Source organism: Aedes aegypti, chromosome 3 (assembly GCF_002204515.2).
Source record: "Aedes aegypti strain LVP_AGWG chromosome 3, AaegL5.0 Primary Assembly, whole genome shotgun sequence".
Lineage (NCBI taxonomy): Eukaryota > Metazoa > Arthropoda > Insecta > Diptera > Culicidae > Aedes > Aedes aegypti.
The window spans coordinates 206,619,863-206,646,269 of NC_035109.1; the positions used below are offsets into that span (position 1 = coordinate 206,619,863).

At 36.1% G+C, this 26,407-nt stretch overlaps 1 protein-coding gene across 4 annotated transcripts; it reads left to right on the plus strand.

The window, feature by feature from the left end:
- The first annotated feature begins 6,418 nt into the window (after positions 1–6,418).
- LOC5564780 lies at positions 6,419–25,630 on the plus strand. Of its 4 annotated transcripts, none has more exons than XM_021851950.1 (4): positions 6,419–6,633; positions 24,072–24,418; positions 24,474–24,767; positions 24,832–25,630. In XM_021851950.1, exons 2-4 carry the CDS (start codon positions 24,100–24,102, stop codon positions 25,545–25,547), a joined length of 1,329 nt encoding a protein of 442 aa, XP_021707642.1. In that variant the 5' UTR covers positions 6,419–6,633; positions 24,072–24,099; the 3' UTR covers positions 25,548–25,630. The 4 variants fall into 4 exon arrangements, with proteins under 4 accessions (XP_021707642.1, XP_021707645.1, XP_021707644.1 ...); XM_021851953.1 differs by having other exon boundaries at positions 24,498–24,767; XM_021851952.1 differs by lacking the exon at positions 6,419–6,633 and adding an exon at positions 23,783–24,006.
- Positions 25,631–26,407: the final 777 nt, after the last annotated feature.

Sequence of the window (26,407 nt, forward strand, 5' to 3'; positions counted from 1 at the left end):
TAAAAAAAAAACTGAACTGCTATGGCAAATGAAATGTAATATGTAGTTAACAAAATGTTAATAAAATCTTAGATTTGTGTTACCAAATTAGGATGATAGTGTTGTCTAATAACACAGAACACCTAGATATAAGAAATAATGAATGTAATGTTTGGAATGATACTAATAAAGAAATTAAAAAAAAAATCATCTTTTGCATTGGTTGAAATCCTTATTGGAGTGATCTTTTTTATAGTTTTAATAATTAATCGAATTGGTGAAATTGGAAAGGTAGATTGGACAGTTTTCTTGGTTGACCTGGGGGGGGGGAATTTTCAGGTAAGTTGGGTCAGCGAATGGGTTTAAGATTTGTCGTAGTGTTTGAGCCATTTAACTAACTCAGTAACTCAGGTAAATTCCTCATGTAGATGAATGTCCCTAAAAATTCTATCACGAGATTGTTTTTTTATAGTTCATGAAATCTGAAATCTAAAATAGAAGTGAAGTTAGAATAGTATGCCAAGACAAATGTTAGCGTCTACTAAAAATCTCCAATGTGCCGTTTTGAATAACTATCGGAATTCAACTCCAATAAACTTCAAATTTGGTGTGTAAGTACTTTGATGGTACATTAACAACTGTTCAAATAATTAATGAAAAATATTTATTCACAGCGGCACCACAAGTGAATGAAAAATGACCCAATCTTACCCCATAGAGGGGGTGACTTTGGGTCACTGTAATTAAAATAACTTGTTTTTGAGAATATGATTGCAAAACCATTCATAGCTGAAAAATATTGATGAAATACAATGCAAACAAGACGAAAAGATACCTGAGATGTTTCACAACTTGTGAATCACAAGTATGATAAACCCACTTAAAAGAACGAATATACCAAAAAATTGAAGAGTCATGAGAAAAAATATGTAAACCCAACATTTATCGTTAAGTTTACATAAATTTAAATTGTCTTCAAAGTCTCATCCCCATTGCCATAAGGCGGCGTCCACAAATTACGTAACGCTCTAGGGGGAGGGGGGGAGTTGGCTCAAGCGTTACGTCTCATACAAAAATTTGAAATTTTGCATACAAAAAGCGTTACGGACGGGGGGAGGGGGTCCAAAAATTGCACATTTTAGCGTTACGTAATAAATGGACGCTGCCTAAAGCCAATTCAGTTTCCTCAAAGGTGTACAGTGATTATTTTAAACTTTCGCAAATAGTTGAATTTCGGTGCGACATTCCACGATCAATACATTTCAGGCAGATGTTGACGTCAAAATCCCGGTATTTCAGCGATCCAACTCATTTGTACTTCCGTGGGATGTATCTATAATATGAAAACACTGATAAATAATTAAATTGAAAAAAAATCCATTTGATAAAATTTTACGATGTCGCTGCGCACGAAACACATTTGCTGGTTTGAGAAGTTGTTAAAATACGTTGCATTGTTATTCAATGCACGAAATCCTCAAGTAGACTTGTTTGATGTTTCAAAAAAAGCTGTATTATGAAAGAATAAACGCATCTGAATGAAAAAAGATAACACCCGGCACCGTAAAATGTCAAAAAAGTGGACTTGCAATTTCATTTACTATCGTTCTTGCTTGACCCAATCTCACCACCATTTTTGATGTTTTAGACACCGTACCGAAAAATATGAATTTTTTGTGGAAAAATCAAGTAGATTATGGAAAATACGTGTGAAGTGTTATTTTAGAAGGTAGGAGGTCTGCTACTCCACTGATTCGGAATCGTTTACCTCCTAGTGGAGTGTCCATTTCCCGGTCATTTTGCTCGTCCCGGGATTCGGGACAAAAATCTATGCTTGTCCCGGGAAATCCCGGGATCCCGGGATTTATCAAATTTTCAATAAAACTAGCATTTCAGTTGAAATGAAATGGAAGTACAAATTTAACAATACATTTTTCCAAGAAAATAAACAGATAATGTTACTTAAAGCAAATGTTAATTAAAGCAAATCACATTTCAGATAAGACTTTCTTATTCTGATGAAGTAACCTAACAAAAATCAAAACTTAGCTGGACTAATTACGGATTTACTATGGATTTTTTCAAACTCTCTATAACACTTATGAACGAAAGTATGCGAAAAACTTGAGTAATAATTTTAAAGAAATTTGCTTCAAATATTTGAAAAGCCATGAAAACTTTAGAACAAAAGAAACGATTAAAGATCATTGAAGGTATTGCAGATCATTTAGATCAAAAGTTAATTACTGAAAATTATTAACGGAAGTATCGTGAATCGTAAGTCAGTCCCATCTGCATTTTGGTCAAAATTGAGTTGATATTAGTTTTTATAATATCTTCCAAAGATCTATCAGCTGTACTAACGAGAAATCACTATTTGTTCAGTAAAACTAGGGAAAACACCAAGTCGAATTGTCCCATAATGAAAAGTAAACGCATGTCAGTTCCACTGTAGATTTTCGCATCGTTTAACACAAAAATGAATTGTTATTTAGGGATTTTTTTTTCTTGGAAAGGTAACGGAGTGAAAAGCAAATTATGAAAATTTCATTGAGATCGAATTATGTTCCAATCTTCTGGAAGTTTTTGAAAATTTGAATGGAAAACAAGATTGAAAACTTCTCAGTCAATTTTCTAAATGCCTACTTTTTACAGATGGTACTGACTTGCGATTTGCGGCAGTGCACTTTTAAATATGTTATCTCAGCATAGGCTTATAAAACGGCTAATGTTTAAAAGCATTAAAACTTTTCAACTAGACAAAAAAATGTGTTTGTTACTGGATGCATTGATCTTTTGATGAAAATAATAACTCGTTTATTCTATTTTTCATTATGCTTTTCTACTTTATCAAATTAGGTTGATAGTGAGGAAAAATGTAATTGTTTTTCATTGAAATTTAGTGGATTTCATCAAATTCTACGTATATTTCGGGAAACCCGGGATTCCCGGGATGTCAGAAATAAAATCCCGGGAAACGGGAAATCCCGAAATTTGTCGAATCCCGGGAATTTTTGTCCCGGGATGTCCCGGGATGGACACTCTACCTCCTAGATATCGAAATATAAGCACTTGAACTCGGAAAGAATTTGTCTCATGAATTAATTTCTCCACTTCGACCTCCTCATCATCTAGGACAAATGGGTGGGTCTTAGTGGCTTGTTACTCTCTTATACTCTTTCGAGCTCTAACTTATAAATATTAACAAGAACAGATACAACAAGAGTACAATATGGTAGATCTTACCTCGTAACGCGGCTCCATCCCATTACCCCGAACGCCATTACCCCGAACGCCACTACCCCGAACGCCACTACCCCGAATGAGTCACTACCCCGAAAGCCATTACCCCGAATGGGTCATTACCCCGAACGCCACTACCCCGAATGAGCCATTACCCCGAATAGTATGAGATACAGTACAGTATCTTGTTTTGCGTGCAAAAATGCGTCTCTAATGAAGGCTGGTAATTAATGGCACGTAAAATTCGTCGGTAAAATGTTCATCATATATTTTCCCTTCTTTGATATGCCAGCTATTCTTTCGAAATATCTTGATGGCAACTATATTCTTCTCATTCTTTCTGGGACAGTGCCTGTTTATCAGCTCAGTGGGCACCTTCGCAATTTAAGGGTTCATTCACAAATTTCATTTCGCCAAAAATTGACATTTTTAACACCTACCCACCCCCTCGTACTTTTTTTTGTGGTTATCTCACAGAAAAAATTTTTTTGTGGTTATCTCACAGAAATTCAAATTAATGATCCCACAAATCAACAAAACTTCTTACTGTAGCGTCAATCAGAGGCCGCCAATTTTTCTAACATGTACAAGTGTACAAGTGCGATAGCGGAACGGCCGTCTATTAGGTTGGTTTTTAGGCGGGTTCCATAGAACAACACTTGCAGCGACTATCTCAGGGTGAACTTCCATTACCATCGTTTACGAAACAAAATCTTTAAGAAGATCTTAATTCTTATGCCCGACACCTATAAAAATGAGTAAAGGAAGTGACTACCGACGTCCATTAAGAGACTTTACTACATCCTTGTTTTGTGCATAATATAGCTATCCTTCTCATAATAAATTCACCCTTCTTTTCGAAATAGGCTGTTCTTCAGAGCATTGCAATGTGGCTGTGTGAATCTTCCCAAAATTAGAGGATAAAACTTAGTGTGTAAAAATTATTTGCTGAACAACTAGCTGCTTTTTTATCTTCTAATATTTGAAAAATACAGTTTTGACCCAAACTCGTGAAATACTCAAAAGGTATCGTACAATTATCTCCCCACTCTCTAACTAGAATATGTCTCAAAATGTTATCCATTCGGGGTAATGGCATTCGGGGTAGTGACCCATTCGGGGTAGTGGCGTTCGGGATAATGACCCATTCGGGGTAATGGCTTTCGGGGTAATGGCGTTCGGGGTAGTGGCATTCGGGGTAGTGGCGTTCGGGGTAGTGTCATAGAATCCGTAACGCACATCGAAAAGGTTATCTACCCGTGTTACGGGAGGGATGTTTGTTAATGGGGAGGATCGTTGGGTCTCAGAATACATTTTGATAAGTGAAAAAAAATGAAAAACAATTATGTGTGAGATATAAACATACTCATAAATATAATATTTTCAATTGATATGTAAAATTTCCAAGTATAAGGAAATAATGTCGACACACGAAGTGACGAACCATTCAAAGTTTGGTGAACAAATAGCTACACCAAACATTCCTACTGCTGTCTGGACGAAACCATCTTCTTCTTCTTCTTGGAATTACTGGTCCTCACTGGGGCAGAGCCGGCTACTTAGCGTAGTGTGCTAAGGGCAACTCCACAGTATTGCCGTGTGCGTTTGAAATGCAAGGGAACACCAAACGCGGTAAGATTTTTAACAAGGAAGGCGAAGTCAAAGATTGGTTTCCTTTGCTAGGTTGGCGGTGACATCGATCATGGTTGCTTAGTATCCTTTGGTTACTTTGTGTTACCGCATTTGAAGTCCAGTTGAACTGGATTTGCACGTCAAACGCAAACAGCAATAATTAAGAGGCCAAGGGTATGTCGAATAGTTCAACAAGAATTGCTCAAGTACAGTGCATCAACTGGTTTTAGTGGGTCGTCGTTGGTGTGGCATCCACACACTGCCTGAGTTACCTTCTCAGGCGTCTGTTTGCAGATTTCCCCCTTGTAAAAAAATACCATGTGGCAGGTACGATATTGTCTATGCCCAGTGAAGTCAAGGAAATTTCCATTACGAAAAGATCCTGAACCGATCGGTAATCGAACCCAGACACCTTTAGAATGACTTTGCTTTGTAGCCGCCGACTTTAACCACTCGGGTAAAGAAGGCTCATTCTTTTATTTATTTGTCGTAATTGCAAAAAATAATGTTTGAATAGTCCGACATTGAAAATGAATCGTATCACTACTAAGGTAAATCCTAATCATGTAGCTTTGAAACTCTCTCACTAACAAAACTCTTTCCTGTGAAAGCCATGGAGATGCAGAAGTGATCTCGGTCTCTAGTAGCAATGGACGTCACACTAACATTCCATAGTAAAGCGAAGTATGCACTTCAACAGAATAGTAATCGCCTATCTCGATGCGTGAAAAATTTCTTGCAAGAAATGGTCAAGAAAAGCATTTTTCTTTGTTCGCAGTACGCAGTTGAAAAGAAATGTCATTTCAAATGGAGCTCACTGTGGAAAATTTCTTGACCATTTCTTTCCGCAGAAATTTTTACTTTTCTTGAGCGGAACAGCATACTTAGCTTAACAGTGGCTTCCTCGATGGTCCCTTGGACCACATTTGCACTGGTTTTGTGTTCCATAACTCGATATCTCTCTAACTCGATGGTCCCTTCAATATCGAGTTATGGAGAGTTGCTGTAATATGCTTCTCCCAAGCTCACTTCTGTTGGTTTCCTGTGCAATTTTGATTATTCCAATCAATCACGGAGTAGCAACTACGAATTGTATGGTAATCAATGCTTATGCTATTCAAATAACTAAATTTGGTATTATCTAATTATTACAGGAGCAAATTTCAGCAATTATAACTCTTAATTCAAGCAAATCAGAAACAAATATAGTTATCAAGACAAGAGTTGGCAATTACTTATTCTGGTAATTCCAAATATCACACGCATAGTTAGTATAGATGTGCAGAGGATACATCTCATCTGTAAATTAAAGATCCTTTCTATTTATTTCTACTGTTACTACATAAAATTCAAAAATTTAACATGCCAATACAACCAATGATCAGTGGTAATGCTGTACATCTAAAATATATTTTAAATGTTTTTTTTATATCACATGTGTAAGAAAATATCATTAGGTATTATTAAAGAAAATGTGATCCACCCCTTTGTATTCAACCTCGAACATTGTACAAAACCCACGTGTCGCTATGACGATACCCAGGCTGTTGATATCCTTCTTGGGTTCAGTTATTTCTTCATAATTTTGTGTCTAGAAGTGCCTTCATGTACTGTGCGATTCGATGTACTTTTTTTTGGTATATGGAGAGATGAGTTGCTGTAGATAAGTGAACCGTAGAGGATTAACAGCGTTTCGTTCAATTTTCACCAGATGGAAATTGATAGTAAATGTGTAAAATAACATAACACACACATTTCATTCTATTGACTGAGGTTCTGGTTAGTATTGATTAAATTATACCATTTTTTGCAGTATCTGAAAATTCCAGCCTTACCACATTGAATGCCATGAAGGTGCAGCATTAGATAACAATAACTCATTTAGAAGCAACCGGCCAACTGTAAAATTATTATCAGTTTTAATAAGCAATAAAATTGATCCCAAGAAAAAGATATTTACATTCAGTTTTCGAAATATGAAATAGTTCTGCGTCATACTTGTGATATTGCAACGTTTATTTATTCAATTACGTTTATTGCTACGATACAGCACAAAAACGTAACAACCTTGAGTCGTATAACAGTTACCCAATTAATGGAACGATTTCGTTGCTATAGTCTACGTCACGTTGTTTGTTTTGCAAACTAGCTATGATATGCAGTTCGTGTAAGTTTGTTGGAATTCTATTCATAAATAATGCAACGAGAATCTATTGGGGGAATGTAATGGAATGATGGCATGTTTTATTACATACATAATGACGGATTAATGTCTAAGTATTGTTTATGGTATAAGGGAATCCTGACAGCATTCTTCAATATATGTTTTCTGTGGCAATATATCTTTATTTATACATAGTGGTGTCAAGTCAAATCAAGTTAGAGATCGCTATTTTGAATGATAGAGGGGTATTCGTTACAGAAACAAACTCTAAGATTTTTTTTTTCTATCTTAATGAGATTCATTACCCTGGACTAGTTCATCTCGGGATCAACGGCTTTACTTCTCTTCCTAAGGAAGTCGTCATTGAAATTTTTAGTGACTTTCTCGGGGATGAGAATCAATCCTAGTTCTTCGGCGTGATAAGATATATTGAGAGGCGTGTGTTCTAACTACTACACCAGGTCCGTCCCCGAAAAAATCAAACTGTTAGAGTTCAAGCACGTGGATGAGTTCACATTGGGTTGACTTCTTCAATGGGTTCACACTTTTTAGTGACTTGGTCTTTTTTTCGTACTGGTCACAAGGAAGCCGCTAACAAGTCACTAAAGTCACTATTTTCGTGATCTGATAGTAATAAAATTTAAGGCTGGGTAAGCTTTTCAAACAAAAAAAGCAAGAAATAGATTCCTATTTGTTATTATAAATACAAATATAGTGTGATTTGGGAATCAAAATGTTAAGATAAATAGGGATTCCTAACTTTCTGGAAGAATTCAGGTGTGTATTTCGTACATATTTCCAACGAAAAATGTAAAAAAAAACTTGGAAATGTTTTGGAGAAGATTCTGGTAAAACTTAAAAAGCGACCTTGATTTTTCTGGCCAAAATATTTGAACAAATTTCGACAAAAAACCGGACCAATATCTGATAGACCTGCTGAATAAAATACTAGTAGACTTTCTGCAGTAGTTTGCAGCTATAGAAGTAACCTTGAACCTGCTTCTGAAAAACCTCATCAAAATTCCTCCGGAAGATTAGCCAGAGACGGTTAGCGATAACAGCCAAACAAAAATCAAAAGCTTGTCAGAAACTCGTCGTTTTTCCACGACTTTGGTCAATTATTTCCATACAAAAACACGTTTCTATAATGAACGCTTGAACATTGTTGGACAATAATTATTAATCAACAGCTATATCAAATTTCTTCGATTTCGGATTCTTAATATTATATGAATAATACGTAGAAAGATCTCATTATTTCATGTAACTAAAAGTATTTTTTTTATAGTGTGATCAATGAACTATGCGAATAATGTTCCGCAAGATCGCAAACAACTAAAATGTTGCATATGTTTGAAGCATTTTGGTTCTCAATATATATGGGATGGCGTAAGAGTAGATTAATTGTAGCAAGTGAAGGATGCAATTACTTTGTACTGCGGATTCATGTATAATATGATCGAAAAATTAATTAATAAAGTTTATGTTGTAAGTTCATTGTTTATACGTATTGTAATATATATGGCATAAAAATATTCCCTTTTTTTAATCCTTTGTAATTTTGTTTGTGTTGTAAAATGTACAAACCAAATAAAAGCCGTAAAATTCAAACCTTTGATCAATTATTTTTATAAAACTACAATTTTCATTTGACGATTCAATAGTTTTGGAGCGTCACAACAACTTTGCACGATATGTGAAAAACTCAAACCATGTTTACTTAGCAAATGTTTTGTACCTTGTAAATTGTAGTTGTATTTGTTTGGCCTTTTTTTGATATATTTTCATGTGTATCCTGTTATTGTTGATGTTGTTCCCAACATATTTATGCCAGGTTGTAGAGCATATTATATTAGTTAATAAAAGTGCTGAAGAGCCAAAATGGTTCAGAATAATATTTATGCTTCAAATAAATCCAAAACGTGAGTGTTCAAAGTAGACCCCTGAATCAAAAGTAGTCCCGTCTGACGGTATTAATGTTTTTGACATAAATCGTTGCAATCTTCTATTGCCATGATAAGTGCTTTACTTGTATAGTCAGGTTAAGTTGATTAAAAATTGTTTGAGTGGCCGCACTATTATGGGTCACCTTGTCACGATCATTAGTCACTCTGATTTGCATGCAATTCAAATTGAAATGACCCATTGTATATTATAAGTTAGAGGGTAGAGGTGGATTACTTAAGAATTTAATTGTTTTATTGTAATATTTAAATTTAATGTTTGACTAAAACACAATGAAATTTGGACTGTAAACGCGTTTTAAATTAGTATGGACGCGTTTTAAATTAGTATGGAAATCACTTTTGAATTACCTCTCTGAAACTTTTACTACAGAACTATCATCGTTGGGGGTGAGAATGGGTCAAAAATGGATATGTGCGATTTATTTATTGAATAACTATCGCAATTTAACTCCAATTAACTTCAAATTTGGTGTGTATGTTCTTTGATGGTACAATAACAACTGTTCAAAAAATTAAAGAAACATATTTATTCACAGCGGCACCACAAGTGAATGAAAAATGACCCAATCACACCCCATAGAGGGGGAGACATTGGGTCACTGTAATTGAAATAACTTGTTTTTGAGCATATGATTGCAAAACTATTCACAGCTGATAAATATTGATGAAATACGATGCAAACAAGACGAAAATATATATAAGATGTTTCGCAAGTATGATAAAGCCACTTAAACGAATGATTATACTAAAAAAATGAAGAGCTATGAGAAAAAAATATGTAAACCCAACATTTATCGTCAAGTTTACATAAATTTTCTTGATTTTTCCCTCAAATTGTCTTCAAAGTCTCATCTCCATTGCCATAAAGCCTACTCAGTTTCCCCAAAGGTGTACTGAAACAGTGATTATTCTAAACCTTCGCAAATAGCTCAATTTCGGTGCGACTTTCCACGATCAATACATTTCAGGCAGATGTTAACGTCATAATCCAGGTATTTCAACGATCCTACTCATTTGTACTTCCGTGAAATGTTTGTATCATATGGAAACACTGATAAATAATTAAATTCAAAAAAAAAATCCATTTGATAAAATTTTACGATGTTGTTGCGCACGAAACACAGTTGCTGGTTTGAGAAGTTGTCAAAATGCGTTGCATTGTTATTCAATGCACGAAATCCTCAAGTAGACTTGTTTGATGTTTCATAAAAGCTGTATTATGAAAGAATAAACGCATCTTAATGAAAAAAGATAACACCCGGCACCGTAAAATGTAAAAAAAGTGGACTTGCAATTTCATTTACTATCGTTCTTGCTTGACCCAATCTCACCCCCATTTTTAATGTTTTAGACACCGTACCGAAAAAAATGATTTTTTTTGTGGAAAAATCAAATATATTCCAGAAAATACGTGTCAAGTGTAATAAAAATACTTTCCACCTTCTACTAATATAACAAAAGAGAATAAAGTACATGCGTTATACTTTGCACATGAGAAATTTAATGTTGTAAATTTTATCTAGTTTCAGCACACAAGTTTATTGATATAGTAAACAAAAACTACTATTTCTAAAAATGTACGTTGCGATGAATTATGCGTAATAATATGTTCCCTAACAAATGAATTAGAATTATTAGCTGAAATATTTCATAAATCATATTTTTCCGTTTTGACTCAATCTCACCCCCTAGACCCATTGTCACCCCCATCGACGGTAGTTGAATGAATGTGAATTGAAGGCGACTTCAAATACTTTTCATAGGCATAAATCATCTGATATTTTTGAAATATCAAATTTCTTTGCAAGATTTAACTGTAAACCATCGAGTGTGCGAAATCCGTTTGCTCGGAATTCATGACTAAACGGTATAGTTGTAAACAAAATATCAATTGTCAACTTAATATAGATTTACCAAATTAAAATATTCTTTTCCCTGGAATTTCTGCCAAGAAATGCAATTGAATTCCCACCCGTGGATGTTGGTAAGAATGAGATTGTTTTGAATGCTTGCCGCACGCTATACAATTGCAAAAATAGTCAACTGGATGGCACTGGAAGCCCTCAGTTAATAACTGTGGAAATGCTCATAAGAACACCAAGCTGAGAAGTAGGCTGTAATTGGGATGTAACGCCAGAAAGAAGAAAATCATGGACCACCAGGATTTGAACCCGCCACCCTCAGCATGGTCTTGCCGAATAGCTGTTCGTTTGCCACCACGACCATTTGCTTTAACATAGTCCAAATCTAATCATGTCAAGGTTGTAACGATACCTTTACAATTTTGTTGATGCATTGAATCGTATCCCTAATCATTACACGCCTCTTCAGAGTAATTCACTCGGCGTATCTAAGGGTGTTATTTAAAATCAATCAAAAAGTAACACTTGTTCCGATTGTCCTTCTTTTAATCCGGCATGTTATTTATCTGTACATCCTTCCCTTCCCATAGCCGAACCAAAGCAACGCACGTGGTCTTCTTGCACATGTTGACGACGCTTGGGGGAATTCCGTTTCATCCCCCTCGGTTTACTGGTAGGAGCTATGCAGTAGAATGAAATTAAATATACACTCATCACCCTTGAAGATTGCTTTAGGAAATGAGCATAATGTATACATAATAGGGTGTCCCAGGAAAACAATATTTGAAAAATCATGGTGCAACTCTGGACAGAAAGATATTGTTTATAACATTCTTGTACAACAAATCAACTTTCTAAAAAAAACGTTCAAAGGTTTCGCCAGATCACGCGGATACGGCTTGGCTGTGGTTTTTATGGAGTTGTTTTTCATGAAGCTGATTTATTGATTCCTCTTTTTGTGGTTGTTTATTGTATTTCTTATTTTTTTTCGAAGGCTTCTTCTTGACAGCAACAGAAACAAAGGCACCATCGATCAATATTGCAACTTTTGTGATTTTCTACCAAGTTGTGAAGACTTTCACGGGTTGAACTCTTGGAATAGACTGAGTGCTCGTTGAAAATCAAAAGGGTCCGTATTGAACCATGTCAAAAGGTCCGGATTGGACCAGTACACGTTTTGTGATTTTCAAACTAGTTGAGCACAAACAGTGCACAATGGTCCGAATGAACATTTTAGCTGGAAAAAAGTATTTTCTCTGTTCTCGTTGATTTTAGACGTTCGATGTCTTCAGAAAAGTTATTTGTAATTGAGTTTTTCATCTTCTACAAAAAAAGTTGAATAAGGTGGCCCTTGTTTAAGTTTAAATTTTGACGCTAACTTTTTTGTTTGATGATATTTGTGGATGCGCTCTTCAGCAAACTTTTAGCAAATGTTGTTTCGAACAACTTGGGTCGAAGACACTTTTGATCTAACTTTTCATTTGAGATAAGTAAATTGATTCTGAAAGTTTTAACTTAGGGTGGACACGAAAAATCAGTTATTTTGGTTTAATTTGCTTGTTTAACGTGAATGTGGTCTTCAGAAGAGTTGTAGACGAAGTAATGATACACATTTTCGCGAAACATTGCAAGTTTGTAATTTTTGTAATTTTGAAGTTATAAGCAAATTTAAGTAAAAGCTATGAAATTCTTAGACGCCCATAACTCATGGAGTTGGTTCGATAAAACTGTTCTTTAAGCGGCATTCGAAAAGTCATACATTACGCAACTTTTGGTGCAAAACTTAGGGAACATCAAAAAAATATAATTTTCCATAAATCGATCTGGCGGAACCTTTAAAAGATTTTTATAATGTTGAGCTTGAGCTTGAGCTTGATTTGCCGCCCGTGGATGCTACTCCAGTATCGCCAAATCAGCTACACTTACACAAGGAACCAACCGAATGACTGCTTGGGACTAACAGGCATCCTCAGTGTATAAGTGCCGGTGATCTTCTATTTTTAGGCGACAATGGTGCCTGCCACGTCAGAATGCAGACCAATGTGGGGAAGGGGGAGGAATTGATGATGCATTATGCTGGTACTCACGTAGACCGTATATACCACTGCATCTACGCCAGAACATGCGGGAGTGTATGGATTGACGGAAAGGCATGGCAGAGAGGTTTGCTTTTGTGGTTAGCAGACTGCCTATGAATCAGGCGTAAGGAAGGTATGCGCGTGGAAGAATGGAAGCGTTGGGGAAACGGTTTCTTGTCCGTCTCTGGTTCTAGCGTTTGCTATGAACGAATAGTTTAAGTGTGATAGATTTAGAATGGAAGATAGAAGCAAGTGAGAGATATACAACTACAAAATACGAGGAAAAAGACGGGCCTGGGATTGAACCCATGACCTTCTGCTTATAAAGCAGAAGCGGTAGCCATCAGACCACCAACTCCGTCAGCCCTTTAAAAGATTTTTATAATGTTGAAATGTTCCACAAAATGCTATTTTTATTCTAGTGCCTTTGACTCTTCGAGCATTGAGAACATCGATTTTTTTCTGGTACACCCTAATACAGACGAGATTCTTAGATAACGAAAGTGTCTGTTCACCTGTGTTTAAAATTCTAAATACCTATTCCGAAAACTTTTATTTTTTATATCTGTTATACATTGATCTAGTACATAAATTAAGGCAAATGATTGAGTTTTAAACAAAGGAATACTGTTGATAACACTTGATGTTTTTGTCAAATTTTGAGGTTATGAAAATTGATGAATTATACTTATTGGCATATATATATTATGCATAGAATTATTGAGAAATTTCACATACATACTTTTATTCCAAGTAATCATACTATTGCCAGAATCATTCGCATTACCATGGATACTCGTTATTAATAATGCAAAACGGTTTCGATAAACGAATTAAATTGTGATAAATTGCTCCCAGGATACTTTGTGCAAACACCCTTCAGTTGTTTAAACACATGTATCTCGGGAGAAGAATTCAGACAGATGAAAATTACATCCCTCAATAAACCATGGATAAAAGGGGCGTATCCTATTGAAGGAGATTTGCACAGGCTTTCCAGACTTTTGTGTTTGCAGTGATATGTTTGGTATGCTTAGCTGCTACGGTAAACATAAGATGCCATCAGGGGTGAATAATAACAATATGTTGTGTCTTTTGTTGCCGCAACACGTGTTGATTCTGCAGGGTGGTGAAACTGGTGGCAAAAGCGTAGCGACGTTTCGCACGCTTGGCAGCATTCAATCTTAATTAGCCTAATCACCAAATTGTTACACCGACGACGTACTGCTGGGCAAATGTACTCCGCACACTTCTTTTGGTTAAGGTCACATTTTCTCAAATTGAAATTGAGTGATAATTGGTACGGAGTGTCGCTGCTTGGTGACAGCTTCATGCATTTTTAATGCAATTTGTGGTATGTAAATGATCAGCTTGCGTTGGGAGCAGAATAGCAACGGTAGTTAAAAATATATTAAATTAGGAATGTTACACAGGTTTACACGGTGTTTCGGATTTACGATTCAGGCTAGATCATGCTACAGTCGTCCCACACAGTTGAATCACCCACAATTTGTGAATCAGCTTATTTCAATAATAATCTTCACAATATGGTTAACCATTTCAATGCTTTGTTATCTCAGTAAAAACGCTCTTGATCTCGGTATAAACCAACTATTTTACTGAATTCTCGTTGTTGCCAATTTGGCTGTATTTTATTGTCAATTTTCTAACACGTGTTCCTGTGGACAGCTAGCTAGAAACGACCTTTTAAAGGTCAATTCGTAGATTTTTATGAATAAATCCAGACAACATTTACAAATTCAATGAACATGGAAATATGAAAAAGCGGAATTCTGTAGCATTATCCTAGATGTTTGTGTGAAATACTGGATTCATAAAGTGTCACACAGCGTAAAAACTGCTAGAACTAAGACATTTTTAAAGTATAAATTATAAATAGGTTTCAATGTAAAGTTTTGTTATGGAAGACATAAAAATAAATAAAATAATAAAATTGGTTCAAGGCCGTTCATAAACCACCAACACTTTTTTTTTTGAGGAAAAAGAGTCTGAATAAAGTAACGAATTTTCAAAAGCATGTTTAAAGATTTTTACCGCCAAGTCAACAGGCGCCGTGGGGGCTCCATTATTCGTGCGCACATGTCGATGCCAACAGCAGTTACAATTTTTACAAAGTAGTATAGTAGTCAAAAAACTTAATTTATTTAATTAATGAAATTCATCAGATTTATCTTGCGTAGTATGCTTTTTAACGTTAATTCTTAGTAGAAATGCTAAAAGTCCAAGTTGAGCAGTTAAGTACTAAAACATTCATTATTGTATTTTTGAAACATTTTCACACTAGTTAGAAAGCTCTATCATCCTTATTTGGTAAAACTGAATTGAGCATTTATTAACATTTTGTTAATAACATATTACATTCATTTGCCGTAGCGATTCAGAATTTTTACAGGTGAGTTGTTTTCACCTGCTAATAAAAAAAAAATTGCAATCATTTTAACCTAAGTGTACAACGAATTAATCGTGGCAATAGAAGATTGTAACGATTTTTATCTAACATCATTAATAATTTTGTTCGTCATTTGTTTCAATGTTTTAACATTGCATATTCTATGTCACTCATTAACACTATACCAGGGAGGGACCTTCAGAATCATTTTCAAAATTTTATTTTAAATCCTCTGCAGAGATTTCCTCCTGGTATTACAACAGCTAGTTCATATTGGTACAGCATACACCATGGCTGGCCTGAAAATTTGTTTGAAGATCAAAAGCTTGTTCTTGAGACAAAATTTCGATTTTCAGTTAATAAATGGATACATACATTTTATATATTTGTTACATTTGGCTTGATTGCCCTCAATGTGATTTTTGAATGTTATTTTTTTATCTAGCATGAGCCCTAGATACTTATTTTCATCTGACCAATTCATTGGAACCCCTCTCATCGTGACAACATGTCTACTTGAAGGTTTCAAATGAAAATCTTTTGGTTATTGTGGGCATATTATTAGTCGAGTTTGCTTCCATGAGAAATCTTCCATTTGTGCAAGTACCCTTAACGAGGGTAGATTACCTTCTCGAGGTACGTTACGAGGTAAGATCTACCATATTGTACTCTTGTTGTAGCAGTTCTTGACAATACTTATAAGTTACGGTCGGAAGAGTATAAGAGAGTAACAAGCCACTAAGGCCCACCTATTTGTCCTTGGGGGATTTTTTTTTTATTTCCGTCCAAAGTGGGCCGAAGGGTCTCAGATTTTCATGAAACTTTTTCCACAGGCAGGGCTCAACAATATATGAATAAAAAAAAATTGAGAAAAATTCAGGGTCGCTTATTTTCCCGGAAAACTCAGTTGGAATTTTTTTGTTTTCCTCTGACACAACTTACTTTGAAAAATCATAACTCAAGAACGAAGTGTCGTAGAAACAAAGTTTTTATGAAAATGAAAGCAAATTTTCTCAGGAATAAAAAAAATATTAACTGGTAACAGTTTTCCACAAAATTTTCCACCGTTGAGAAAATTCGTAAAGAAAAGCCGGAAAAACTTGGAGCATAGTTGGAAAATTTTCAAAAAAATATTTTTGACATTTTGGGCCTTTTCTTTGAAAAATCATAACTCAAGAAAGAAGCATCGTAGAAACAAAGTTTTTTTTTTATGAAAATGAAAGCAAATTTTCTCAGGAATAAAAAAAAATATTAACTGGAAACAGTTTTCCACAAAATTTTCCACCATTGAGAAAATTCGTAAAGAAAAGCCGGAAAACTATGTTCCAATTAGTGGAAAACTTTCAAAAATATATTTTTGAGAAGATTATTTCATAAGCTTTAATCGCTGAAATTTTTGAAATGTACTTTTTTTCGTTTTTGAGTTATGGCCAATTTTGTGGAAAATGACCATATAAGTCTTTTCTTTGAAAACCCATATTTCAATCGAAGCATCGGAAAAACAAAGATTTTTTATCAAAGCAATTGCAAATTTTCTAAAACATCTGAAAAAAAGATATGGGATTTGTTTTAATGAAGTATAAGTCAGAATGGATGATATTTTTCATGAAAAATTACATCGCTAAGAAAAACTGAAAAAAAACTGTTTCTGCCTCAATTTTTCATTATACTGAAAAGGGATTCTTTCTTTTCTATAGAACAAATAAGACTATTATTATTATTATTTTTTTTTTATTTTATTTATTCAATTATTCAGTCTATAACTTACATTTTCATCTTAATACTAATAATAATAATAAATGTCTAATGCGATGCAACTTGTTCACAGTTACAAAAAACGATTCTGAAACTTTTAAGTAGAAGCAATAATTTGATACGCTAGAGTAGGGTTTCGTTCTACTTCGTCGTAAGCGCTATTATTCGTCGTATCAAACTTAAAATGTTCCACTACGACGGATATTCCAACTTACGACATAGATTCATTTTCCAAGTGTAATTTTGTAAAAGCTGTTATGGTTCGTACACTTGTACACCAAAAATGCAATAAAACTACTGTATTTTGATAAATAACTTCAGTTCAATTATCCAATTTGCACTTTTCCACCGAAATCGTATGGACGAACACGATTTGAAAGAAATGCTTAGCGATCGACTCCAGTCACACCACTTTATGATACAAGTTTCTTCCCGCCCCCCTGTGTGACTTACTTCGCCGAGCGCTTATTTTCACTATGGAAAACCTTCGTACTGCTTCACTGAAGGATTCCATTCCAATCACACGCCGTAGAAGTACTATAATTCACGAAATTTTATGAAATTTCCTCAACGACCGCGTAAAATTGAGAATGTAAACAAAGTTCAATTCCTCGTACTGAGGAAAAAAGCTTGTAGGGGAAGACGGGGTAAGAGCGCCCGCCGGGGTAAGACGGACCACCCTCAGTTTGGCATGAAAATGGCGGTTTTCTTAAAAGTTCACCAAGCACTTTCCATAAACACAAGATTTTTGACATTACGAGCCATTTAGGGTGATATTTACATAAAAATTTTCATAACAAATATCAAAAACAGAGTTTCTGCTCGTCAATATTGAATTTGATCTAAAATTAACAGATGCTCACTTAAGGATTTCGGAAGGGATTTTTTGTAAAAATATAACAAATCACCCGTCCATGCTTTAACAGATATGTGAAATATGCTTCAGTGAAGTGATATATGATATATGATATTGTAAATATTTAGTTTTGAAATAAGGCCAAAGTTGTAAAAATTGCGTAGGCGGGGTAAAACCGACCACTATGAATGGGGTAAGACCGCCACCCCTAATTTATACCAAACAAAATGTCTAAACCATTTTAAGAGTTGTAACTACGTTGTACATTACTATTCAAGTAAAATGAAATCAATTTGGTTAAAAATACAAGCCAAATCCGCATATTTTTCCAAAATATGGATGTTGTTCACTATCGGGCTTAACACTGGGTCTATAGTCGTCGGATTAACGCACTAACTTAAAACGCATATCACTTAAACAGACTGGTTCACAACTGTACGACATGCAATAACTTAAACACGCGGCGTGTGAGAAAAGCAACGATCCGATCGAATGTATGGTTTATTGGGGACTGATTAGCTTCAATTATTTGGATTGCCTACTGACCGGGTGCGATGTTTTCTGGACATCGGATCGCTACCTGCGGTCGGCCCTATCTTCGATCGTGAAGCGATCGATACGGTATGGGATAGACTTATAATTTACATTAGAAAGAACAGTAGAACTATAGTTTATCTGCTCGGACACTAATGAAGGAGTTAGTGATCCTGTAGTGGTATGTAATGGATATCGTCGAGATTTATGTGTCGAAGCAAAGCTAAATGGATTTGTGTCCTATAAGCTGATGGCTATCGGCGATTGGCGCAAACATATGTTTTAAGGTGATAATAAGTATATATCTAAGTTTTTTTGAATTAATAACCCCTAAACATAATTCAATATCTACGTTCATCCATGTAGAATTCATTAAACATTGTACTTTTCAATATCACAAGGAACTGATATATTTTTTTGCAAAATCGTGGTGGTCGCTTTTACCCCGTCGCAAAAAATAATCGTGATAAGACATCACTTTTTCAAGCTTCAAGAAATAAATATTTTATTACAAATACAACACCTGTGATATTTTTTGATCATGCCTAAGGCTTTAAAAAAAACGATATGCTGCGTCGAAAAAAGATTTATTGTTTCTTTATTTTGACATATGAATTAAATTGCTTAGGCGGGCGGTCTTACCCCGTCTTCCTCTATGCATCAAAGTGTGCGCTAAAGAAACTATAAGCAAAGAAGCGAAATGTTCCAATTGGAATTCCAAGTTTACTGTCAATGTCATTCCAATCGAGCTGGAGACTTGTCAAACACTTTTTCACACAAGCTGAAAACGGCTCACACAAAAATGTTACCGCCCACGAAAATTTTGCTTCTTCTGAAGTAGCATTTTTTCTGAATACATGAGTGTCGGTTGCAATTTTCATGCTTTGCATAAGGAATGCTCTACTCATTACATTGGTTTTCCACACATTCAGTCAATTTTTCATTCGTTCCCCAAACCTGTGAAAATTCAATACATAAAACCTGTGACTCACTTTTAGCGTGAGATTCAACATTGGCAGTGCTGCGTAATAGATTTGGCATAGTTGCTAGCTGATTTATTTTGAATATGATCAGATTTCGTCTCTTTATAATTTAGACTCTTTAGTGTGCGCGATGCTCGGCGTAAAAAACGATTACTTTGTGTTGTTTTCACTGTGAGCAAATGTCATAATTGTAAGGAATTGTGTTAATATGTTTGAGCTGAATTTTGATGGCCAACAATGAATTTTAAAGGAAATTAAAATATTTCATCATGCTGAAGGAATAGAGGGAGCTGCCCGTAGATCTATATATTCTAGTAAAAATTTTATAATAGCGTTGATATGTTGTATTTTGACCACTCACTATATCACAGTGAGCCGTAAGTTGTGAGACGAATCTGGAAACTGATTGCGACAGAATTGAAAACGATACGACGGATTGAGAATACGGCAAGGTGCAGTTTCATTGCATTATTTCCAATAAAACGATCAAGATTTACCAAAACCTTATTGTAAAATGCAAAAGCCGTTTTGGGAAAGAATTGTTTGGCATCGGTTTGTACACTGATAAAAATCCACACGCTCGATCTGTGTGTTTAAAATTATGGATCGATTCATGAACGTCCATATCGATTTGCTATGATTTTCTTGCAAATTTCGTGTGTGGTACACATTAAATTCCTGTGTTTTGCTTCATGGATTGATTCATCAACCGACAACAGAGATTCCATATTTTTTCCACATAAGTTCCCGAAGCTTTCTCTTCAGATTCGTATGTGTCAACCTATGGACGCATAGATCATCACTCCAACACGGATTCAGTGTGTTTTGCTTATGGTTATCTTGTGTCATAATCATCATGTTCAAGTTGGTCGATTCATTGATTTGTGTAATGAGATTGTTATGATGAAATCCATGAGCTATGCTATCGATTTCCATGTTCAAAGCTTCTAAATTGTTTGTGATCAACCCATGGGATGCATAGTGAACTGAATTGCGGTTGGACCTCGTGTCGAACGACAGTCATCATCATGCTTCCAAAGAGAAGAAGCAAATTTTGAAGCTGAAAGTGTTAGATGAAAATTTGTAAATTCGATTTTTCTTCTATTAGTGAAGTTGACCGATATACGAGAATTCTACCTTTTTATAAGAAAACATTGATTATAATGTATAGTTTAGTAGAACAATCGGATTCCACTAACAGATTTTCCTGGCTTTCAGTTTCGAAAAAAATGGAATATGCTTATCCCTGGCTTCCCAAATTATGGATTTGCGGCGCGTTTCAGTCCTGTGAATTTTCATAGCAGGATAGCTAGTGCTTTGAATTTTTCAAGATTTTAGATAATTTCCAAAAGGGCTTAGAGCCAGGGTCCAATTGAGAAGTCTTTTTTTTCAAAATTTTGGTATTTTAATTGTGCAAAACGTTTCTTGATTTCTTCCTACAAATCCTGCCATATAATTTTCATAGCAGGATCGCGAGTGCGTTGAAATTACCTTCTCCTTACGTTTTTAAGACGGATCAAGAGTTTAAGATCATCGTCTAAAATCACGGATTCAAATTTTACTTCACATTTTGGAATTGCAATGCTCCTGGCTTCAACAATGGAATTTGTTGAAGTTTCAAGAGCATTGACAATATCAAGTTTAGTTTGTAAAAAAATGTTAACATCAAGATTAGAGTCAATATACGTTTCATATGTATTCCAGTCGGCTCGTAAATAATTGAAAGTGGAGCTGATAGGATTGAGAATCGCTTCATTGGATATTTGAAATGTAACAGGGACATGATCAGAATCAAAATCAGCATGACTAACTAATTAGCTACAAAGATCACTAGAGTCGGTTAAGACCAATTTAATCGTAGATGGATTTCTAGAAGAGGAAAAACATGTAGGGCTATCAGGATATTGAATTGAGAAATATCCTGAAGAGCACTCATCAAATAAAATTCAGCCGTTGGAATTACTTTGAGAATTATTCCATGACCGATGTTTGGCATTAAAGTCACCAATGACAAATTTTTTTGACTTATTGCGATTCAATTTTCGCAAGTCAGTTTGGAGCAAATTAACTTGCTGTCCAGAGCATTGAAAATGCAAATAGGCAGCTATGAAAGTATATTTACCACTATTTACGCCTATGTAAGCTTCAACAGAAACACCTAAAGTTTCAAAAACTTTAGTTTCAAATGACGAAAACAGTCGATGTTTAATACATACTTGAATGATGATTGCAACTCCCCCACATGCCCCATCAAGTCGATCGTTACGATTAGCAAAAAAGTAAGGATCTCTTTTAAATATGTTGAAAATATGTTTCAGTTATAACTGCTATACGTATGTTATTAACTGTTAGAAAATTAAACAGCTCGTCCTCTGGTAATGGTAATCAAATTTTTTGGATCCATTAGAAAAACGTAATCCAATAACAATTTGATTAGTAAATTTTACACCAACTTGGACTGCTTCAGTCATAGTGGGAGCTTTGAACATCAATCATTAGATTCAATTGTCCAGTTAGGGCGGTAGGGTTTTTCCATTTGATATGAAACAATTAGAACGGGTACTCATAGTATGTAAAACATGTAGGGGAAGAGTTCAAATTACCTGCTACGATATCGGCATAGGATTTTGATTGAGATTCAATCGAAATTAAAAGATTCGAACGGCTACCCGACGGAATAACACTAGTTTGTGAATGAGCATGATTATAATCCACCTGATGGGTATGATTCCTATTCAAGCGATCTCTAATGAAAAATGAGCATTATTCGATAATCTACCAAGGGAATTCCGGAAACGACCGTTATCGTAACGGACATTACCATTCATCTGCCTGGTACGAGTGTCGACGACTCTCCTACGCGAAGGGCACGCCCAAAAGTTTGACTATGATTGCTCCCGCAATTTGTACATATAAACTTATCGGTATCATCCTTCACAGGACAGACGTCCTTAGCGTGAGAAGAACCTCCGCAAATCATGCATTTGGCATCCATGCGGCAATTTTTTGTACCATGACCCCACTTTTGGCACCGACGGCACTGAGTGGGGTTCTGGTAATTTCCTCCAGGTTTCTGGAAATGTTCCCATGTCACACGGACATGGAACATAAGTCTAGCTTTTTCCAAATCTTCAATATTATTTAGATCTTTTTTTGTTAAAGTGAACTAAATAACATTCTTGAGAAAGCCCTTTCCGAACAATGCCAGATTGGGTTCTCTTTTTCATAATGATTACTTGGACTGGGTAAAATCCAAGTAAATCATTTATTCCATTTTTGATCTTTTAAGGTGACTTATAGTCACTTGAGAGACTTTTCAAGACGACTTTGAGTTTTGTCGTCATAAGTAAATAAATTGTGTTTCTTCTCTTTAAGATGTTTGAGAAGAAGTTCGCGATCTTTAAGAGTTTCCGGCAAAATGCGACAGTCTCCTTTCTTTGCGGTTTGGAAGGAGACCTTGATTCCCCTAATGAAGTTCAAGATCTCCTGCCTAAATCCCCAAAATTCGGGACAACTGACCACGATAGGCGGCACTCTTTGTTCCATCACTTGAATCAAGGAGGCTGCTTCGATTTGATGTTCTGAAAATTTGTCTAATTTATCATTTCGATACAATTATCAATAATAACCATTTCATCATTGGAAGAAAATTCACATTCCGGAGAAACGTCCTTTCTTTTGCCACGTTTAGTGACCGTTTTAAAACCCACTTTTTTGAAAGGAAGTTGTGAATTCAGAGATTCACCCTTCCATTTGTTCTTGGTTGCAACCCAGTTTAGTGAATAAAAAAAAGAAGAAAGAAGACGTGGCCTTCTTCTTCTTCTTTCTGGCATTACGTCCCCACTGGGACAGAGCCTGCTTCTCAGCTTAGTGTTCTTATGAGCAGTTCCACAGTTATTGACTGAGAGCTTTCTATGCCAATGACCATTTTTTCATGTGTATATCGTGTGGCAGGTACGAAGATACTCTATGCCCTGGGAAGTCGAGAAAATTTCCAATCCGAAAAGATCCTCGACCGGTGGGATTCGAACCCAGAACCCTCAGCTTGGTCTTGCTGAATAGCTGCGCGTTTACCGCAACGGCTATCTGGGCCGTGGCCTTTTAAGAAGTTTTTTTCTCAAGACAGTGTCTAAGAATGAATACGACCGCTAGCTTTCGCTAACGGGTCCTACGGAAAATCGAAGGATCCAAACAAGGATCAATAGTAGAAATAATAGTACTCAAAAGTGATATTTTTGTATCACTGTTATTTTAGCACTGAAAACTGTTTTATTACGTTAGGTACTTCCGAGAGCAGAAAGAATTGGTGTACGCACATCACGTAGACACCATGCGAAGATACGAACGAGTGTTTGCCTGAGATCTTCACGTGGTATTGCACACCGTAAATCGTTGCTCTAGGCGGCATATTGTAGTAGTTAGTAAAACCATGCAAACCCATCCTGTAATTTTTCAAAGTAATGGGAAAATAAGTCGATTTTAAAGGAAGCGCACTGAATTTAAAATATATTTTAATTTACCGGCAACTATTTCAAGCGTACAGGTAAATTTTGCAATATAAAAATATGTTGTGCATGGTTTATTCACTAATATTCCATTTTTACGAAGCGACGAAATTCATATCGATAGAATTGCAATGGATACTGCATATTCAGCGGAGATCATAAACAAGTTCAACAGTATGAACCTGCGCCCCAAAACCCGCAACGAACCTGAATATGGAAAGCTGACGCCTGAGCAAATTTTAGATATTACTAGACCAATTGAAAACCAACGGCCGAAATCTTCGTTTATACCAGCGATATGCAACTTCGAAACGGCTCGAAAAATGGCCCAAGAAAATCTGGAACACCAACCGTTGCCAGACGCTGTTATGGATATTGCCTTCAGGAAAGCTCAGGTCGCTGGATCTGCGAATCCAGGGGCCGCTTTGGAGGTGGGCCCATATGCAACAGGTATTTGAATGTATTATAAAAATCATGTGCATAATAATTGATTTCATTTTTCAAGGTGTTGGTTGCAAAAATTACAAAGCTGGTCCAACGAAATGCACCAAGTACAGAGTATACCGACCGAAAACTTGCGGCGTAATTCCGAAACCACTGAGTGCATCTGGTCTGAACGAAAGAATACCAGATTTCAAGAAACGAGAAAAAGTCGGGGCTATGGATTTGGCGATAGGCTGGGACTACCGAACTAAACGGGAGCCACGGCGTGCAATTTACATGGATGGTTCAAAGCCTTCTGTTGCTCCACCGATCTTTGAGGTTGTTGAACCACCCAAGGAATTGAATTTACCAAATGGTAGTAACGTTCGATATGCAGGATATGAATCCTAATAATTTTAAGCATTTTATTATTTTTTTAGTTGTTCATTCTGGAGGAGTATTTTCCAATACCCTTGGAGAGGAAGATTTCTTCGACCGCGATATCATTCGACAGCATGAAGAGTATACCAAAAACTATAATAGTGCTAACAGGTGCAAATGCAACGGTAGCGCGAATTCTAAAAAATCCAACAAGTCAGCGAAAGCAGAACGTTTAGAAAGGTCTAAGAACGCAAACGGTAACGATGACCTTACTAAAACTGATGGAGCTGAGCTTCCTGATCTGACTCAGCAACGATCGAAAGGTTCACCCAATTTAGCTCAACTTACGGAGCAAGAACTTCGATCGCATAGCTCCAGGCAAAGATCACCAACAGATAAGCACAAAGACAATAAAATACCCCGTCTATGTCATAACGCCCCTTCGGATGAAGTAACCTACAAGGTACAACATGAATTTAGATGCGCTTTCAAAGCCGGAATTCCACAGAGTAATTCATCTGGAACCGTCGCCAGCTTCGACAGCGGCATATCTAATTGCTCCCAGAAAAATGAACCGAAAAAACTTACGATTCCCAAACCGCGTGAACCATACAGCAAGAAAAACTACATTATAGACACCCTAGCTCCTCCGTTTGCGTTTTGGAAGAAGGGTTCCGGTTACCCTGACTATTGGCGTTTGGTTAGCGTTTATCAGCATGCATATAAACCTGCAGAAAAGCGAAAATACCCACTGCTGAAAACAGTTTATCAATAGGTCAAAGTTATTTTTAGGAAATCTGTAAAACCAATAGCGTAAATGTGCTCATTTGATCCAGATAATAAAATCTATTAAGATTATTTGATTGGTAGTTGCTATCTTATCACATCCATATGCAACATCAGCTAGAGGGAGAAGGTGAGCACAAAGCGTCTGTTGATCAATAAGGTGCGGCTCAAATAGCGTCTGTTCTTGCATCCAGGGGTTTTGTATAAAAGCCATGGCAAAATCTTTAACTACAGTCTGACTGACGTCTTTTTTATTTAGTTGACATGCCACAATTTGCTACTAATCGCTATGAATCTACGCCGACTGGATGATTCTTCCTCACTTCCAGTCGCCCTAAACGTTATGTCATTAGGTCCTCCTCAACTGCAAAAAGTCCTCGTGTTCGCGGCCTACCATGAAGTCGACGGCCTCGTCTCGATTCTCTTTGCTTGTCGTTCTTCCGGCAAACGGACAACGTGACCAGCCCAATACAGACTACTGTGTTTTATACGCTTTACAACATCCATCCCGATAACGCTCTAGTCTACTTTCTTCAATCTCCACGATTCAAGGTCATATAGGGCAAACGGAAAGATCTGTGTCTTGTATAACGCGAGTTTCGTTCTCGTTTTCAGGCTATCAGACTTCAGAGACTTTGTTATCGTACGTCACTAGTGTTCTAAGATACACAAATTCTTGTACCACTTACATAGCCCCATTTCAATACAATAACATGCCCGAATAATAGGGGGGTCCCGTAGCCTCGAGGTTACGCTTTCGCTTCGCACGACACGGAAACATGGCAAAATGAACCACCGCACACCAATGGACTTCGATATGGATATGGATTGGACGAATGACAGCACTCG